The sequence below is a fragment of the Malaclemys terrapin genome, chromosome 1 (assembly GCF_027887155.1).
Source record: "Malaclemys terrapin pileata isolate rMalTer1 chromosome 1, rMalTer1.hap1, whole genome shotgun sequence".
NCBI classification, from domain to species: domain Eukaryota; kingdom Metazoa; phylum Chordata; order Testudines; family Emydidae; genus Malaclemys; species Malaclemys terrapin.
In genome coordinates this window covers 22734212-22754644 of record NC_071505.1, presented here as the reverse complement: position 1 = coordinate 22754644, position 20433 = coordinate 22734212, and the positions used below count along the sequence as shown (strand labels likewise).

At 43.7% G+C, this 20433-nt stretch overlaps 1 protein-coding gene across 8 annotated transcripts in view; it reads right to left on the bottom strand.

Moving 5' to 3' along the window:
- Positions 1-15367, bottom strand: part of MAGI2 (membrane associated guanylate kinase, WW and PDZ domain containing 2) — a 1104792-nt gene extending 1089425 nt beyond the window's left edge. For all 8 annotated transcript variants that reach the window (XM_054017487.1, XM_054017504.1, XM_054017538.1 and 5 more), the window contains exon 1: positions 14811-15367. In XM_054017487.1, coding sequence (XP_053873462.1) covers positions 14811-15111 — 301 coding nt within the window. In that variant the 5' untranslated portion in view covers positions 15112-15367. The remainder of the gene's footprint in view (positions 1-14810) is intronic.
- Positions 15368-20433: the final 5066 nt, after the last annotated feature.

Here is a 20433-nt window from a genome sequence, read left to right as displayed (position 1 = left end):
TTTACAATATATTTCTACAATGCAATTTATTTTGGGAGAACACATTCTTTAGCACACTTTCATCTGTACAAGTCACTGCATGGTGGCCCTGCTGCGTTACTGATAAAGCTTTTGGTTTACAAGAAAAGTAAATTGTATCTGGGATTCGTCACTGAAGGAAAGTGATTAAAATTAAGCACCTATAAAAATCTTTTACTCTGGCAGTCAGCAGGATTCCTGGTGACCAATGCACAAGAGTCTTTTCTTTAGAGATTCAAGACCCAGTGCAACCTTTGGTATAAGTGTATGTTTACTTCAGTGGAGAGGTGCCTACTTTGACCCTCCATCCTTAAAAGCCAAAGAAACCATCTGAAGATGAGAATAAATCCAAACCAGATTTAATGGAAAATACTGTCAAAAATACAATCTCATTACATTTATCATAGAATATCAGGGTTGGAAGGGACCTCAGGAGGTCATCTAGTCCAACCCCCTGCTCAAAGCAGGACCAATCCCCAGACAGATTTTTACCCCAGTTCCCTAAATGGCCCCCTCAAGGATTGAACTCACAATGCTGGGTTTAGGTGGCCAATGCTCAAACCACTGAATTATCCCTCCCCCTCTATAGAGGAAGCAGTGTGTTCTAGTGCATCAGGCACCGGACTGGCAGTCAGGAGACATGGGTCTATTCTTGGCAGTTTCACTGACTTGGTGTGGCACTTTGGGCAAGTCACTTCACCTCGCAATGCCTCTGTATCCCTCCCACCATTTATTTAGACTGTAATGTCTTTGGGGCAGGGACTGTTTCTCATTAAGTGTGCGTACAGTGCAAGCACAATGGGACCCAATCTCAACTAGGGTTTGTAGACACCACCATAATACACTAATAATATAGTGAATGCCCTCAGAGATGGCTTAATTTCTTTTCAAGACTAGAAAAAGAACACTAAACAATTGTATTGGAGAAGCACAATTCTAATCCTAATGATAACTCACTTTTAGAGAGCTCCTCTCATCCCAGAGAGTTTAACGGATTTAAGATGTTATACAAACTATACCCTTATCCATGGCCAAAATGCAGTCTTTTGTGGGGAAACATAGCAATTTATTAGCACCTCTTAGAAGCAATATATATCAGATTATATTAGGAAGTGAAGACGAATACCATATGAGTGAGACTCCAGAAAGAATGAGGGCAGGCAAAACATAATTTCTTGGATTGAAATTTATTGGAATTTGGCCATGACACCAAGGTTAACAAGCTATAAGAAGTATCATGGAATCTTCAGTTACATCATCTTGTGTACGTTTTTTAGAATATGGAAGCTCTTCAGATATCACTATAATGAGCACAATATAGATGCCTAGAGACACAGATGTAAAGACCGCTGTTTTCATACCTCATCTGCAACTCAGCTTCCCCAGTAGCACATTCCTTAGCACCCATATATAGGCTTGGAAGGATTAGATTTTTATTGGCAAATGTTGGTAAATGTCAATTTCCCATAAACACACAAACCAACAAAAAACATTTCCATCAATAATTACCCAGTATCTAAATTTACAAACAGACAAAATAAGAAAAATGCTGCTTGAGAACTTATTAGGTTTGATGTAAAGAGTATTTACTTTGATATTTTGCATGTGATGTTGACAATTTGTGTTTAAATTATTATAAAGCTTTACCATTTTTCTTCTCAATGCTCATTAAATTGTTATTGTCTGCCCCCCCCCATAATTTCCCACAACTATGAAAATTTCAATTGATAAACATTGAAAAAATGTTTAAAAATAAACATTAATATTATCTATCAAAATTATAAAAAAATATAAATGAAATTCTGCCAATCCTACCCATATAAATTCAGAGGGAAGACTGCCACCCTCTATTCACCAACTTCACCAATTTCTGCAGCAACTAGTTGTTTGGAAGTCTTTAACTGACCAAGCTGAACCTACTTGGCCATGAGATCTGAAGAACAGCAAAAGCTGGCGCTCTTTGCTCACATACAGGATATACTCTCTTGCTTTTTATTTCCTCAGACTTTTACATGCTTGCACATTAATGTTACTGCCATTAAAAAACAGCTACAATGCCTCATAAAGTAAAGGCTGGTCAAAAAATTCCAATATCTCCAGTAGATATTTAAAGAAAGCATTTCAAAAATCTTTGTGTTCAGTGGCTCTGAATTAACTACAATTATTTCAGTATCCCACCTTCACATGAATAACACAAAAATTCAATGTAATCACAAATCTAGCAAACCTTATTGAAAACTAATAAAAGAAAAATAATATCTTGATTTTCCTTTATTTTCCCAACACAGCTTCCAGGGCTGCATTGCATTTTTTCCCTGAAATCTTTTTATGCTATTTTTACTGGAAGATGACCAAAACAGAGTGAGTTTGGAAACAGCTCTTTATACTGGCTTATCAGAAATTCCTACAGTTCTTTTAAAAGTTGACAAGGGGGGAAAATGGCTTTTCACAAGTAAATGAAGCAAATAAACTATAGAGGAAAAACTGAACTGTTCAGGAAATGTTCAAACAATATATGTTACAGAGAAGGGTCCTTCCAACAGGCTGCACTTATGTAACCCACACACCTTCTGGGTTCTGTCCCATCTAGTGGCATCGATACCACTTAAAGAGAAAGAGATAAAATGAGTCTGCTCTACAGCCTTAACTAACAGGCAGCTGGCTTTTAGCTCATGCGGTAGAGAGGTTCATGCACTAAAATCCAGAGGCCCCAAGTTCGATCCTGCCTGCTAACAACCGGGGTCTGTCAGTGTTACACTTATACCAGCAATATTCATAGCTGTCATTCACTGCAAGGGGAGCTCAACCGTGGGTAGCAATGGTGGAAGCTCAGTGTAGCCAGGACTTAGGCATTTTTTCCTTTAGTTTCTAACCATACTGCCCAAATTCTGTCTACAGTACAGCTTCCGCCAGTATATCTGCACCAGTAGTAAGTATCGGTTTTAAAGCTTGTTAGTGTAGTCCAGGCTAATGTGGTATAGAATGTTCCCAGTTAAAAATGTTTCATTAAAAAATAGGGTTGTGGCTTAATCCTGATTTATTATTGTTATTTGTGTTGCCTTAGCAGCTAGAGACCCCAAATAAGAGTCATTATACTAACTACTGAAATAAAAAAGTAGTCTGTGCCCCAAAGAGTTTTTAATTTTAGTGCATGATCAGAGACAACAGGTGGATACAACAAACATGGGTGGAGGGAGGAAGGGCAAAGTAACAGTGAAACGATCATGGTTAACATAACAGAATGCTTAATAGTCATAACACACCAATTATCTAGCCATTGACCACTGTATTGTAGGTGTCAAGGCAGAGGTGAGTTTTAAGGCGGGATCCGAAGAAGAATAATGTTGTAGCTTTGCAGGGAATTACCTGAATTATTACACTCAGCCTAACCAAAATCCCCTAACAATTTAAGTGGATAATGTGTTCTCCACTTCCTGTCCTATTCTGTTGTGTAGTACTTCTGTAAGCTATTAAACAGCTGCTGTGGATTCCAGTCCAGAAAGAGTGCACTTATATGATGTGCAGGTATAGATTTTATTTTAATTTGATTAAGTTTGTAACATACTTCCGATGAGACAAAATATACTGCTAGATATTCTTATAAAAAATACGACACAGGATAAACTACAAAGGGCCTGATTCTCTTTCTCACTAAGGCATCATTTCGGCAGTGTAAAGGGGCCTTAAAGTGGGTGTGATTTACATTTGCAATGACCAAGGTCTGGTCTACACTAGAAAATTAGGTCAGCTTTACTATGTCTCTCAGGGGAGTGAAAAATCCACACCCCTGAGCAGCATAGTTAAGCCGACCTAACCCCCAGTGTAGACTGCTAGGTCGATAAAAGAATTCTTCCATCGATTTAGCTACCACTTCTCGGGGAGATGGATTACCTATGCTGATGGGAGAACCCCTCCCATCAGGAAGAGTGGTGTCTACACTGAAGCCAACCAGTGGCACAGCTGCAGAGATGCAGCTGTAGCGTTTCAAGTGTAGACAAGCCCTTAGTGTGAATAAGAAGCAGGCCCTTGTATCTATCAGGGCCATAACCAGGACGGGTGAATGGGACAGCCGCCCAGGGCTCATAAGTACATGGGGGTGAAAAAATTGGGCACAGTGGAGGTCGGTGGGACCAGCCTGTGCAGAGATTGCAGGGAAGCATCCAAGGGCATTGCCTCCCCCCCCCAAAATTGTATACCAGTCCCGGCGCTCCAGAGCCTGCAAGAGTTCAATTAATAACTTATTCAGCAAATGGAGACACGTTTTTCTATTTATGGGATAGAGACAGGCAGATCATAATTTCCTCCCATTTATTCAACAGATATCTTGTCCTAATGTTTGCATTCTGGGTTGCCCAAAATTCAAAAATCAAGATGTGTTATTCAATAAGGAATGGTCAGATAAATCATACCACATTGTCTCTGTTCTGTGATTGGGTGAACGTGAAACCACTTCACGTGTCTAACTTCCATATTCTCTATCCACAAACATTTTTATTAAGCCCTATGCCCCCCAAAAACAGAAGTCAAACTCCGCCTATGGGACCAGGCCCATGCGGTGGAGTTCAGGGAGGAAGTGCCACCTCCACCCCTGACTCAAGTCAGCAGGCCACCCAGCCTGTCTGGGTTGGGGGAGGCGCAACCAAAAAAATGTGACCCTGCATACTCCCCGCCACATGCATTGCCTCTGGTAGGTGGCGCAAATATACCTGCTTGCCCAAGGCGCCAAAGTGCATAGTTATGGCTCTGGTATCTATAATAGCATACCTGATCCTCAGCTGGCATATATGGTCATAGTTCCATTGAATTCAACAGACCCATGCCAACCAACACCAGCTAATGAACTGGCTCAGTGAGTGTATCTATAACAAGTTTCAGACAAAACTTTCATATACTTTAATACCACAGTGCTAAGCTAAGTACAGCGCACCTCTTCAGCTGCCAATCTGACCCGTAAAAAGGGAGCTCAACTTCTATATTGCAGAAACGACATGTGGTGAAAAGGGTTTTTCCTTTGGTCCCATGCCTGCTTTTGCAGACAGAAGCTAGATGTGCTTTATAAAATTTTGCCCAGGAGTAGATATGTCTTATTTGATACAAGGAAATATGCACATTAATTCATTTAAGAAATCCATTTTCTAACTGATTGACAGAAATACAAAGAAAATGCTTCCTAAAACTTCCCCATATTCCCCAAAGCCGCAGGGATTTTCTTTTTGTAGAAAATGCAGAAAAGTAATATTCTGCGGTTTAGTTCAAACAATGCAATTAGGTGCTCAGATATAAATGAGTGTGATATAAATATCTGGATAGATTAAAGGCAATTGGCACCATTTTTCTATATATTAGATACATTGGGGCTTGAATTTCCACTCTGTAACAACAGTTTGATACCAATTTGACTCTATTGACTTTAACAAAGTTACACAGGCTTTTGCTGGTATAACGGAGTGGATAATCTGGCCCATTATATGCTCCTTGTAATTTTTCCAGTTGTTCTATTAATCTACTATGGTTGCTAGTGACAACTGCAAAATCAACTTCTAGTTTTTCTCTTTTGTCCTCAAGCTGCTCTAGTTCTGAGCTTTATTTAAAAAAAAAAAAAGAAAAAAAGTGACTAGCTAGGACTCTATGCTGAGCCAAAGAGATATCAATTTAAAAATTCTTCCCTGGATCATTGACTGTCAGTCAGTTGGGAAAAACCCCATCCCTGTATTATGACTTCAGTGCATATTTCCTCTGAGTCTGTTTTTCACAGGACAGGGTCTGTGATATTGGACAAATTACCTTGACCCCATAAGAACAAAATTCTCATTAGGCAGCTGGAACTGATAGGGAGGGAGTAATGATCTTCAGAGGTGGTGAATGTGACCAGCACAATTTAAATCCTACTGAATTCCTAATTTTGAGGATTTAAGAGAGACCTAACAAGTGCATAGTCCTCATGCTGGCCCTCTGCACAGAGATGGAATCTCCCCCGGCCTTATAACCTCAGAGCCTGCTTGGATCTGAGCATTCCTGAGATATGTGCCTGTACCGATGCAGCTGCGCCAAGCTGATGGGAGAGAGCTCTCCTGTTGGCTTAGTTAATCCACTTCCTCAAGAGGCAGTAGCTATGTCAGTGGGAGAAGCTCTCCCACCAACCTAGCGCTGTCTAAATGGGGGATTAGGTCAATATAAATATGTCAGTTCCCTATTCTGCCACAGACTTCCTGTGTGACCTCAGGCAAGTCACTTAAGGCCAGAATTTTAAATATATTTAGGCACCTTAAGATGTAGATTGATGCCTAGTGGTATTTTCAAAATTGCCCAGGTCCCTAACTGCCACTGAAATCAATGAAAATCCCACGATGCACCAATCTGCATCTTGAGGCACCTAAATACCTTTAAAATCTGCCCTTTAGTCTCTCTATGCCTCAGTCCCCAATTGTAAAATGGGGATAACAGTACTTCCCCACCCCACAGAGATGTTTTGAGCATAACAAAGACTATGAGATGTTCAGATACTACTGTCATGAGCATCACATAAGTACCTGAGATAGACAGAACACATCAAAACCTTTCTAGAGACTCTCCTGGATTGGAACCCATAAACAAAGCTACGTTTTGAGAAGGCTTTCCAGCAGCAATATACAATTTCTACTCTCTGGACACACATCACAATATCTCCTAAACATTGCTCTCAGACTCTTGCAAATAGACTCTACAATCAAGTGTTCCATCCTATTCTTAAAGAGACAGCTTCCACTAATGAAAAGGATGCACCAATTATTAATACAACAACCAAATTCACTTCTAAACGCAATGTTGTGAAAGTCAAAATAATTTAAACAATAATAATTTAGTTGGAGTCTTCAAACTAAACTGATGGTCCTATAGGCACACATATATGTGAGAAAGGATCTCCATATAGAGTCTATTCTCTTCTTACTTACACCACTTTTACACCAATATAACTCAAATAAAATCAATCACATTACTCCTTTCCCCCTGGTTTACATAAGTGAGAGGTCCATATAGCTAAACAAGATTTTTTTGCCAGGTCTGCAGTGTTATTCTGAGTGAAGTACCTAGGGAAACAAAGATTAAGTTCTGCAATTATTCTCCAGTAACAACTTGTGGTGAGAAGTGGGATGGAGGTGAGTGTCTCCCCCTCCCCCCGAACAGTAAGTACAGAGAGGAAAAACAGTCAATCCCCAAATCAATGCTCTGAGGTCACCTTCAATAAAAACAGAGTTCCCTCCTTACTAAGGTGACACCCACCCCTCATTTTTCATCAGTTCATACCAATATGATAAAGGAAAGAACAAGAACCTCATTTGTCTGCTTCTCCCACAACCACCTGTATGATTTCTTTCACACCACCCCCTATATCCCTTCTGGACCACAAGGCCACTACCCTCTCCTCTTTTAAGTCCCTCCAAAAGCTGTACTTTTTCCAGGATGCATACAAGAAACTAGCTAAGTAAGATATTTTTTCATCCCAAGGAGCTCCACATCTCTACAGCGTGGAAGTTAGAGGCTCAAGGACACTGAAATTGAAGCTGGAATTGGTGCCTCTTTGATAGCTACTGAAATAATAGAGGTAGAAGTTCTAGGGTATCTGAAATGATTCACGCCCAGTTCTGCTCTCACACCAGCATAATTTAATTTGACATCAATCGCATTAGCAGTTACACCAGTGTAAAAGAGACCTGAACTTAACTGAGTGGAATTCAGCAAAGCAACAAAAAATAGCAGTTGGAGTCTCAGCTGTTCCATTTTTCTGTGAAATTATCCACTATCATGAAAGTCATAGCCCCTTCATTCATGGAACTCCTAAAGACCACTGAGTAGCTGAGACACAGCATTGCACTCATCAGATCTATCTCCAATACATGCAGAGAGTTCCTGACATGGAACACCAGTCTCTGGGCTTGTCTATACTGCGACGTTGTTGCCAAAACGTTTGTCTTTTGCGGGTACATAAAAAAACCCCACAAAAGACAAAAGTTTTGCCGATGCAAGCGGCAGTTCCTGCCGACAAAGCTTATGCCGCTCGCAGAGCTGGAAGTATTTTGTCGGCAAAAGTGCCGACAAAATACCGATAGAGAGCATCTGAGGAGGAAATAGCTGTCAAAATATCCCCCCTCTGAATCAGAAGTCAGACACCTAAACTTCTATGGACTTTGAACTGAGGTTAACAAGTGCAAGAATGATAGAGGACTACTCTTGGATTTCATTCCTGGAATTTGCCTAACTCAAAAACATTATATTTTTAAGAGCAGACCAGACGAATAGGTATGACTATCACATTCGAAAGTGTTATGGATCTTTTTTCTAAAGTAGAAGAAACAGTATCTTAATGTACTATATTTTTCAAAGGATAGATATGCATTATTGTACTCAAGTAGTACATGCTATTCAAACACCACATAGTAATTTTTATTACTAATGTATCTTTATTACACCTGTGATTTTTATTACTAATGTAATCTTTATTACACCTGTGATTTTCCAGCAAAAAAAAAAAATTAATTAGCTGGCCCAATAAAAATGATCTTTATGTGTGGAAGGAAATCTTATTTCAGTTTTTACATTTAAAAAGGCAATATATATAGAAACACAGGGAGAAATAACATGAAGCAAGGTCAATATGTATTTACACAGTATTTTCATGAACTTAGAAACATTTTTATTCAAGCATTTAAGTAACCAAAGAAGTTCCAATAAAAATCCCTACATTATATTCATCAAGAAGAATGGGCAGGGAGAAATCTATGTCAGGAAAATATTAACTCCTTAACTTTTAACATGCATCAAAAGTGTAAAATGTCCATTTTAAAAAAAATGTGAAAAAGATTTCCAAAGCAGAAGTTTGAAATACAACAAAGTTTGTACATCCTGAACAGTTTTAACAAACATTTTAAAAAACCCCATCACCCTATTACACTCTAAGCTATTCTTAGTAACTAAGGCCCCAATTCAGCAAACCATTTAAGAATGTACCTAAATCCATCTCTCTTCAGCAAAGCATTTAAACACATGCTTAACTTTAAGCAGACAATTGTCTCCTTCCTCAGTGTAGTCTCATTGACTACAATGGATTTAAGCCTATGCTTAAAGTTAAGCATGCACTTAACTGCTTCACTGAACTGAAGAGCTAAAGCAGTTGCAGATTAAAGTTTAGATTTAGATCAATTTGATAGTTTAAAAGCAAAACAAAAGACAGATAAAAATAAGAATCCAAATTGTTATTGAGTTAATCACTTTGTTTACTATAGTCACTTAACCAGTTAGCTGTTATTACAAAGTACTGGAAATGTTCTGCTGGTCAGATCACTTGATTGCCTTAATATTCCAATATTGCTTTTCCCCAATCAGAAATGTGGTCACAGGCAATAATAATTATAAGGCAAAATCTACTCTGTCCTCCCTGAGTTCAGAAATTCCTGGTTTCAGATCATCCAATGTGGTTCTGCTATGTGGAGGGTTGGGAAACTAGGATTCCCAGCCGATGACAGAGTTGTGTGAGGATTTCCTGCAGCCCAGCACACAGCAGCTTTCTGACTAAAGTCAAAAATATAATAGGATGGTGAGTAGGCGCAGGAACTAGGGGTGCCGGGGTGTGCTGCAGTACCACAGGTCCACATCTGAGGCTCCGCTCTTGGCCCCGCACGTCCGCGCCAGGGGCTCTGCTCCCAGCCCTGCACCCTGGGCTCTGCTCCAGGCCTGGCTGCTCTGCTCGTGGCCTCGCACCCAGGTCCCGACTGCCAGCCCCATGTTCGCCCCCAGCTGTGGCCTCACACTCGGCTCCCTTACCTCTATCCATGTTCCCTCCCTCCCGGAGCAACGGCCCCGCTCCCAGCCCCAGCTTGGCGGTGGAGGGGTGTGGACAGAAGGAAGTGGGGGCACGAGGTAAAAAGTTTGGGGACCACTGCTTCAGTTTCGTTAGCTGGCTTTCAACATTCCCATTGTAAAAAGTGTTCCAGCGCCATTGGGATGGTGGCACCTTATGTAGGAAGGGAAGAGACCTGTCCATCCCATTGTTGGGGCCTAGTGCAGGCACAAGGTTTATTGTGGAACTGGAGGCTGTAGTAATGGCCACAAAGTGATGTTGGGTTTGGGGACACCATTCGTTCTCTCTTATGGATCTCCTCAGTGCACAACCTGGCTACTCATCCTACTGGGGGTGAGGGGAAGGTCTCTTCATAATAATTTTTTATTGTTAATAAAGGAACTTTAAAAATTATTATACACGTATTTTTAAAAAGAAAAATATAGAGCATCAGTGTGCTTAAGAATAATACAGGAGCTTATCCAAAATATTTCACATGTAAAAGCTGCCAAGTTTGAAATTAATGGCAGCTTTTCCTCCTCATCTGTGGACTCACCAGAATTCTTTTAGGCATCAAAATGTCTCTGGAATAGAAGTTCATAATCATTACAATTACAATTTTATCTGATTAACAATTTCATAGCTTTTCAACATTCCTACACTTATATAATAATGTTTCAAAAATCTATCGGACACTAGGGGTGAAATCATTCTCTACTCATGCCAATGGGAGTTTTGTTATTGACTTTAATTGAGCCAGGATTTCACCCCATGTTTGTAACTTTAACGCCCTCGTGGCCAAGATGGAGTCTGCTCTGCAGGCAGCTCTGGCCAAGAGATGGCGTGCACAGGAATACAGCAGGAGAAATTCCTTCCACCCCAGGGGCACCTGTTCCAAACCCTCCAGAGTGAACACACACACTCACAGGAAAAGTAGAGTGGATATAACAAGGAAAATATTTATTTACAGAGGAATGAGAGGAGAAAAACAACAAGGGGAAATATAGGGGGAGCAGTAAGACAGGGCTGCATCCACGCCAAGGCCCCACAGTCCCAGTGGTAGCACAGTCTGGAAGGGCAGACACTGAGCAATGTGTCTGCACACAGCGTTCAGGAGTCCTGAGCAAAGTTCCAGTCCAGTGGTGAGTCTTGGGTGCTCCTGGTCATCTTCGGCGCCAGTGAACTTTCCCCCAACAAACCCCTCCGGTGCCCTCTTCTGCCGCTCTTTGCAAAGCCACACAGAGCGACCACTTCCCCACTTAACTAGCTAGCAACCTCCCTCCTTGTCCCCAATGCAGAGTCCCAAGCCCCAGTACTCACAGTCCCATGCAGCTCTGGGCAGCCATGATACTGGGTCCAGCTCCGGCCTGTCCTTCTCGGGCGATTCCTCCCTGGCACAGTGCTTCTCCTGCCTCCTGTCCTGGAGTGTCCCCGATCGGCCCTGTCCTTCCCAGGCTTCAGGCAGGTTCTCTGCTGCTTTACTTTTTCAGGGCCTGCAGGCTGCCTCTCCCCCTCCCTGGAGCTCCAGCGCTGCCCCCTGGAGTTTACCTCCTTTTTTCTTACTCTCCCCTCCCCTTAGGAAAAAGATTTAAAGAGCCATGCTCACTAAACCCCAAAGGGGTTACATGTTTTTAACAGAATCATCATGGTTCTACCAACAAGGTCATAATGGAGAAGTTGCACAATAAATAGTAAATAATCTCCAGCAAATACTTATTCTGTGGATTATTATTAATAGGACATAAACCATAATGGTTGCTATCACACTGAAATTTTTACGTGTTTATCTTCACAGTACAAAGCTGTGCAGTAATTCTGTCTATTAAACTCCTTATGGATTGTGGACCACACCTCCATGTTCAACATAAGGTCATGTCCCATGACTGCTAACTATTTTTCCATGAGGTTTGCCCCACCCGATGATATGTAGCAACTCTGCATTAAGAGGATCTTCTTTTCTATGTGAAATACTTGGGGGCTAATGCTTTGGACTTTAAAAAAATATTTAGCCTCCTAATGGGATAAAAGCTTGACTTTTTTTACCATTTCAAAACTGTATGTGTTTAAGTAACCAAGCACAAAATAAATAATCACAAATCAGTAAAGCAGTTTTGCCCATCTGAAATTCCAAAACGGTTAAACTAATGCCTGTAAAACTGAATTAGTCATACATAAATTTCCTCCAACAGTGAATTTTGATTGCTGAGTTATAAAAACTTTCAAACAAACAAGACCCATTAATATCGCATTATAAATAGCAATGTTCTACCTGCACATTTCTCACTGTGATTTCACTCTAAGACAGCATTTATTCTGAAAGAGAAGCCAGAGTCATATGGTCCATTCAAGGTCATGCTATTTTAATTAAATATGTGCACTGAAAAAATTACAGAGCTATCATTGATAAATTATGCAGCAATGATTATAATAGTCTCACTAACCTTGTTCCAGAACACTAAAGGTGTTTTATAATTAAAAAGAGAATAAAGTTACAAAAATATATAAATAATTTTATTGCCCATCTTTCTTACTCACTATTGAAAAACACTCTTGGGAAAAGTAATTTGGGGGGAGAAAATTTAATATATAATGTCTTTGTTCTTCAACCAAAGAGTAGTGAGACTAGATACACTGTGCAAGGAGCCAGTTGGCAAAATATAAACAAAAATGGCCTTTTTAATAAAGAAGCTGTGTCCTGTAAGCCACTCCCTTTGCAGGAGTCCCCAGGTAAAGGGTATAGACTAGCATCAAACTGAGAATTACCTTGGAGAGGTAATTCCAGCCGGCAAGTGGTTAGAACTTGAAAGAATATAGCTAGGTTGTCTGGTCAGTGTGTTGAGTAGCCTGTCCAAAACTGTAGTATATGACTGGACTGCAGTGAAAGTCCTAATAAATTAAATGTATCTGGAACCTCAAGCCTCCTGCATCTCATTCAAGGAACTGCAAGTAATAGACTGAAGTCCTGACTCATGTCACTGACCTGTGTACTGAGGGACATCTTTATAAATGGCACACACTGTAATGAATCACTAACCACTTCTACTAAAAAAAAAAAGTTTGAAAAATGGTGAGGAAGTGGAATACAGACACTGTTTCATGTACTATAATGATGTATTAACTGAAAACAACCAAAAACTAAAATTAATTGAGAAAACTACCTAAAGTTTTTCTGTAAAGGAAAAAGAGGTATTAACTGAAATCAGATAAAGATATATTTACTTATCCCTCTGCCTTTTGGACATTTAAACTCAATGAAAAGTGCTTCTCCTTTTCTGAAATCACAACAAACCAGTCAAGGCAAGACTAATTCACATTACATTTATTTAGAAACTAAAACACCATAGCAGGTTTCCTAGCACTCAGAGCCCAAAGCCGACCCAGTATAACAAGATAGAATTGATTCAACTCTTTCCCCTTTCTCATCTTATTGCATCAACTATTATGTCTCCTTGCTGTTTCTGTCCTTCAAGATATGACTTACAATACTCTGCTGTACTCTGCATTTACCCCTGTGCCAGCTTAATGTACCAATGTACTTTGTATCAGGCTAATAATGTTTTTCAAGCATTTGAAAATCTCATAGAAGTCACTGTGAAAAATAGGCCACACATTAAAATGATGAAATTCAACTGCAAAATTATATTAAGGAAGTGTCTGGGGCAGCTGATGGAGCTGTCCATTATGCCTCCCAATCTGTACCAAGGTTGCTCTTTTTGGACACAGAATACTGGTATTGAACTTATTTCCACTGCAGTACTCTCTCTCTCTCTCTCTCTCTCTCTCACACACACACACACACACACACACACCACCATCATCATCATCAAGGCACCACTTATGAACTTGGTTCTCACTGGAGCTTACAGCTGCTTTGCTCCACAAACCCTTCTCTGAGTCGCAGAAACCTTTGTTCCAAACCTTCTGTCAACCATTCCCTACCAGCCAATTTAGTTGAAAGGGGGCGGGGGGAAGGTTACACAGAAAATCCAACATCTTTAATCCTATTCACTTTCCTGGAATATTGTTAAGCCACTACTCCAGCACTTCTCTATACAAAAGGAGAAACAGATGACCGGTTAAAGTTATGGTTCTGTCCTCGAACGTCTCTCCTGACCCTGCAGCGAGCAAGCACCCTTTCCGCCCCGGTGTTAGGATATGAAATCCCCATTCCCCAGGCTCAGGAGATCGTTTTCATCAGGGATAAAGTGACTGACTTTTCCTATAACGAGACATAAGAGAGTGCCAGGACCTGACAAGCAGCAGCAAGTCACTGCCTCCAGGGGAACACGCCCACTGACAAGCAGAGCTAGGGGTACCCAGTTCCCACACTCAGCCTCCAGGCCACTTTTTCTATATATTAAAGAACCACGCGAAGAACGACCAAAAGCCACTCGAGAGTCCCTTGGCTCCCTTCTGGCTGCGCAGCACAGGCTGGTGCCCTGCATGGCCACAGTGGGTTAGTCGATGCTGATGCTCCCAGCCGCGATCGTTCCTCAGCGCCTGTCACAATGTTTGGCTCCTCTCCCCCCTCTCAGTGGTGCGGCTCCGTGTGTGTGTGGGGCGCTGCTCGCCTCACTGCTTCCCCACCGCCGGCCCAGGCTCTGTCTGCAGCACCCCAGTGTGTGCCTGTGCGCCCCGGCTCGGGGCCTCGCAAACTTTCGCCGCCTCCTGCGCCCCAGCAAACGCGACAGGCTGTCACTGACGCACATTTAATTCCTCCGTGCACACGCGGCGGGGCTGCCCCTCGCATCCTCCCCGGGGGCAGGTGCTGGACCCTGCCCGGGGGCGGGGAGTCAAACTGCCAGAACAAAGTTCCACGGGGCTGCCGGCTGTTTGCCGTCGCCCCATTGCACCCCATGCCCTAGGCACTCCCGTGCCGCCCCCCTTCCCAGGCGCGCTCCCCTCTGCACCCCGTGCCCTCCTGCCCCGCTCCCCAGCGCAGCAGCAGGGAGCCCGCAGCCGGCCGGCCGGCCCTTACCTTGCTTGACACACTTGAGCCGGATGGGGTCCTTGCAGTGCTTGATCACGGCCAGCACATCCCTGATGGTGAGCCCGGCCACGGGGGTCTCGTTCACCTCCAGCAGCAGCTCCTCCGGCACCAACTTGCTGCCGCTCTCATAGGCCACCTTGCCGGGCTTCACCTCCCCCAGGTACGGGAACTGCCCGTTCTCGGCGCCCCCTTTCAGCTCAAAGCCCAGCTGCCCCTCCTGGTTCCTGCCTAGGACAATCTCGTGGACCCTGCTCGTCCAGTGGCTTTTCTTCTTCAAGCCCTTGGACATTGCAGTGGGGATGGGCTGGCGGAGTCTCCCTGGCGTGCTGGGTGCTGGTCTTGAGCCTGGCTCCTTTTTGGGGCGGGGGCTGGTGGGTCAGGGGGGCTGGGTCCGGGGCTGCTGCGGCTCCCGGCCGGCTGATTGGCACCGCAGGAGCCGTGGCCGCCGGGTGGCGAGGAGGATGGAGAAGTGGGGAGTGGGGGTGACTCTGCCCCTGACTGTCAGTCTGTCTGTCTGGGTGTTTTTAGCTGATATCCATGGCAGCTGCGGCAGCCGGGACCCTGTGAGTGAGTGTGTGTGTGTGTGCACTAGTTGTACAGTAACTGGCGGCGGGGAAGGAGGAGGGGTGTGGGGAGGAGGCAGGGAGGGATGGAGACGGCCCGGGGAGCAGGAGGAGGGGCAGGGCTGTGTGTGCTGGAGGAGGGAGGGGGGTGGCTGATCACGCTCGCCTCCAGCCTGACCCGGTAGTGAAGACCCAGAGAGAGGCTGGCTGGCACGGCAGGGAGAAGGCGGAGAGCAGCGGGCTGGGTGGGGAGGAAAGGGAGGCCCAGGGAGCTGCAGCCTCCCCACCCGGCCTGGGGATGGGGAAGGGGCAGCACCCCCTGGAGCAGGCGGCCGGGGGAGCCAGCGGGTGACAGCGGGGCCCCTCCCCTTCGCAGCCCGGCAGGGATGGATCGGCGCTGGGATCCTTACCAGGCCTGCCCTGTCTGCGGCCCGGCTGCCCAGTGCAGCGCCTACCGGACCACTGCCTCTGGCCTCGACCCACCGCCCGGCCGCAGCCCTGTCCTCACAGGGGCTGACCACTGGGTGCTGCAGCGCAGTCCCCTAATCCCAGCTCCTGCTCCCCCGTGCCCACATCCCCCCCCCCCCACCGCTCCCTGGCTGACCCCAATTTCACTCCCGTCCCCGCTGCGGGGGGTGGCACATCACAACCCTAAGCCACCGCAGCCTCGGATCTGCCTAACGCCTCCAGCCCCTCCTGCTTCCTCTGACCACCACTCACTGCCCCTTGTTTGCCAGGTTACATTGTAGGCTCCCCAGGGCAGGGAGTGTGGCTTCTGTGCAGCCTGTACTGCCAAGCACCCGGCCCCTGGGTGGGCCTGTGGTAAAAACAACAATAATAGTGAGTAGAGTGGGAAGGCAGAAGTGGAGAAATCCTCTCATGCATCCTGCTTCCTGCTCGTCCTCTTGGTCCAGTCACCCATTGATTCATCTCATCTCCAGCTGTTAAAGCAGAGCATGGGAATGAGGTGGTGGGGCTGGGACGGCTGATCCAGGGATTAGGATGGTAGTATTTGATTTTGGAGACCTGGGTTCAACTCCCTGCTCTGCCACACGATCCTGTGTGAGGGGGCAAGTCACTTAGGTCCAGATCCTCCAAGTTATTTAGGTGCCTAAATCAGTGGGAGTTAGGCACCTAAATACCTCTGAGTAGTTAACGCATAGTTAACCATCTGTAAGCAGGATAACAGCACTTCCCTACTTAGCTTGAGTCTGAGCATATTAAAGATTGTGAGGTGCTTAGGTACTATGTTATTGAATGGGCATATAAATCCATCTAAAATAGTGAATTGGATGCTTTGCAGGATCAGTGGATGGATTTTGAAGATCTAGTTATGAAATCAGACATTCTTGGTTTGAGCAGGCTTCAAATGGTGGCAAGAAAAACTTGACAATTATGAATTTTGAGGCCCTGTTAATATGTTCAACCACAAATACTGTGTATGTACACAGACAGAACCGTGAAGTGGCTCCCAAACTTCCAGCTTATCAGGTAGTATTGCCCGAGAACAAGTTTTCTAAGGTTGGTTACCAGGACCACAGGAGAAAAGGAGGTCCTCCCCCACCATCAAAGTTCAGGTGGACCATACCTGTTGAAGAGAGTCTAGGGGTGGACTGCAAGTTTGAGAAGAGTAGGGAACAACAATAGGGTAGGTGAGTGAACTGGTGGACCCAGAAAGGTAGAGAGCAGAAAAGGGACCCTGCCCTCACTGATACCTACTTGCCCTCAACAATCAGGCTCCTTGCCACCAACTCTCTGGATTATCCAGGATGCCCACTGCTCCCTGATTCCAAGCGCCTCAGCTGTTCAACACCATGCTACCCTTGCATCACACCCAACTTAATATTTGCTGCTCTAATGCCTTCTGCTCCATACTGCCCCCACACTCAGATGCACCCAACGTAGAATTTCCTAGCATGAAAATGAAGGGATGGCATCCATCCCTGGGTTTTATAGACAAATGTAGAAAAGTCTCACTTCCTAAAGAGATGGGTTTCCCTCCTAGGGGAAGACTGACCAAACAGGGACAGGGAAAACCTCCCTACTTTGGCTGGAACGTTGGTGGACCTAGCCCATCAAAGGCAAGGTGAATGGAGATCTCCTCCCACCTCCTCTGCACAAGTGTGCTATGTGATGTGCAGAATGGAGGAGTGCTGAATATATGAATGCTGGAACATGCAAATTGGATGCAGAATGAATGAAGGATGGGATGTAGGGTGTGTGGAAGAGATGCATGTAGTTTAGAACTTGTAAAATGTTTTTGAAATTTGAATGAAAAATGGCATTTGTCAATGAAATTTTTCACAAAAATTTCTTGTTTTTGACCATTTCTATAGCACGTAAGAGCAAGTGAAATGGGTGCCCGTGGAAGGGAAGGATGGTTCGATAAGCAAAGGACAAAGACCCTGATCCTGCAAACTGTTTCATATGGACTTCAGTGGGATTCTATGTGGGTGCAGGAATCCGCTCACTTGGGGCAGCCTGCAGGATTGGGGCCAAAGGAAAAGGAAAGAGATAAAAAAGAAGCATAGAAAAATGAAAATAAAACCCTAAAATGGCAGAGAAGAGCAGATAATGAGATGGGACTTGGAGCATGCCTGATTAAAAGAACAGTAGTAGCTGTGGGATTGCCACAAATAGGGCAGAAAACAGATTTAAAACTTTTATTAAAGCTAATGTTAAAAAATTATATAATATACAGGTTAAGAAAAGAGTGTTTGTACATCTGGGTTACTACAGCAATGGCCTGTATTTCCACAGACTTCAGTGGGAACCGCAGGTGCTCATATCCTGTGAAATCAGGCCATAAATAAGCTGGCACTAGGTGAAGGCAGTAAAAGGGACTCAGGGTGAATAGCTTTTTTCCCCTGCCCCACCAATGTATTGTTTTGCTTTCTAGTTGTGAAAAAAGGGAAAGGAGGTAGATAGCTGAGAATAGGGAGTAAGAGGCATGCCATCCTTTTGGCCAACCTTGAGCTTCCAAGATCCTTCTGCACATACCTTTGCTGAGGCCTCAGCCCTATTAAAAGTGTCCTAATTTTTTAAGTAAGAAAATGCGGTCACCCTGTTAATATGGGAATTATAGTCTTGAGCTTCTGATAATAAAGATTCAATTTATAAATAACTTAATATTCACAAGAACACACACACAGCTCTGGCAACTGCCAGGCTCTGGGTCCGGCTCTGGTTTACTATAAGTGTCCCTGGACTAATAGCCTGTATCTGTTATTAACTTTACAAAATACTTGTAGGAGGTGGGGAAGGGACTCCATTATATTTCCCCATCAATAGGGCCCAAGATTAATTTAGCCCTATTCATCAGGATTATTTAAGGTTTCCAGAATTAGTTAATATCAGGCGGACATTAACTGTAGGAAACTATCGTGCTAAATATCCCATCTGGTAAAAAGAGTCTGTAGGTTCCATTTTAAAACATATTGCTAGCAATATGAATCTGTATGGGATAGTAATTTGTAACAGGTACAATGCTTTAGATTTGTATTCCTTTGATTTATCCTGCTAGATGGACAGTTGTAAAACAGGTACGGCTTGTCTGGAACTGGTATCCCAGAATGGGGTGGGGTGGGTTGGGGTTTAGGGTAATTGTATTAACTTCACCCTTGTAAGTGCCCAGCAGCGTCCTTTGGTCCACATGCAGAGAGCTCTTTCCACAGGTGGATCCTGCTTTCCAGCAGTGAAGTGTGTGTGTAGGGAGGGTATAATGATGTGCATGAGGGGAAGAAATGAACAGTGTGTAGGTTCGGTTCGGGGACGAGTGGATGGTGCCAAGTGGGGTGCATATTGTCCCCCTGCTAGACCTATAAAGATAAGAGTGGAAGCCGAATAAAGCCTGGGGATGTATTCTTTCCACAGCACTCACTGGCAGTTCCAGGAGCAGTTGCAGGCTGGGTAGCACAGCTTCGATGGAGTTACAGCATCAGGGAGTAGAGAAGCAAGGATCAGTTCTGTAGCTCAGTTATTGTAGAGATATGAGGCCTCTGTGCAGGTGGCTTGATCTCCCCTGGGACCCAGGCTTGTGGCCTTTTCTGCTAGGGGGAAATCTGTGGTCTCTGACAGAGCTCTTTGAAAGGTCTCAACCAGGGTAAACTCACAGACACCTCCTTCCCATTAGGCCAAACATGGAAGGGGGGTGATCAATTCCTGCAGCACTAACACAAGACTGTTTTTTACACTGGTGTTTCTGTGCAAGTACAAGTAACAACAATACAGAACAAACCACATTCACCAAACAAGACACAATTGCAATTTATTATTACTTAGAATCTAACCTTATAACCACAAAAGTGTAATTTTACTCTTGGGAGTAAAGTTACGCACATAAATATATGCACTTTTATTAAATAAAAGTGAACTTAACTATGTGGGCTTGACACTTGGACAGTTACCTCCCTGCCCCATCCCATCAAGAATTCAATAGAAGATAACCAAATTTCAAACTACTTTTCCAAATTTTGAGTCTTCTGAAAGATGATTTTTCCCCCATCACAGGTATATCCCAAATGTTGACATAATATTAGACTTCTGGATTTTTATTCTTATTGCCAGAATTTTCTTCTCTCTATAGAAAGTGATGTATCTCTCTGACAAAGGAAGGAACTCTAGATCAGCTCTTACAAGTTAAATTTCCCTTTTATTGTGAAGGAAGAGTTGTGATGAAGGCACTGGACATGGTCTAAGCAGATCTGGGTTCGGTTCCCTGTTCTGCCACAGACTTCCTATGCAATTGTTGACAAAATGACTTAACTTCTCTGTTTCCCAGTTTTCCATCTCTAAAATGGGGATAATAACACTTCCTTTATCCAAGGAAACAACGCTCCAAGGCAGCACCTGACAATATGGGCCCTCTAGACAACACATTAATAATAATGAAATCCTTCCCCCTCATTTTCTGGCTTCAAATTCTGAGAATCTCTGCTACAGAAGGGCTAAAACAATTTATCCAAAATCCTTTTTCTCCTAATCCCATTCATTGTGGAGATTCTGAAAAGATGGGACTCATTTAAACTGTGGCTGGTTTTATATTATTG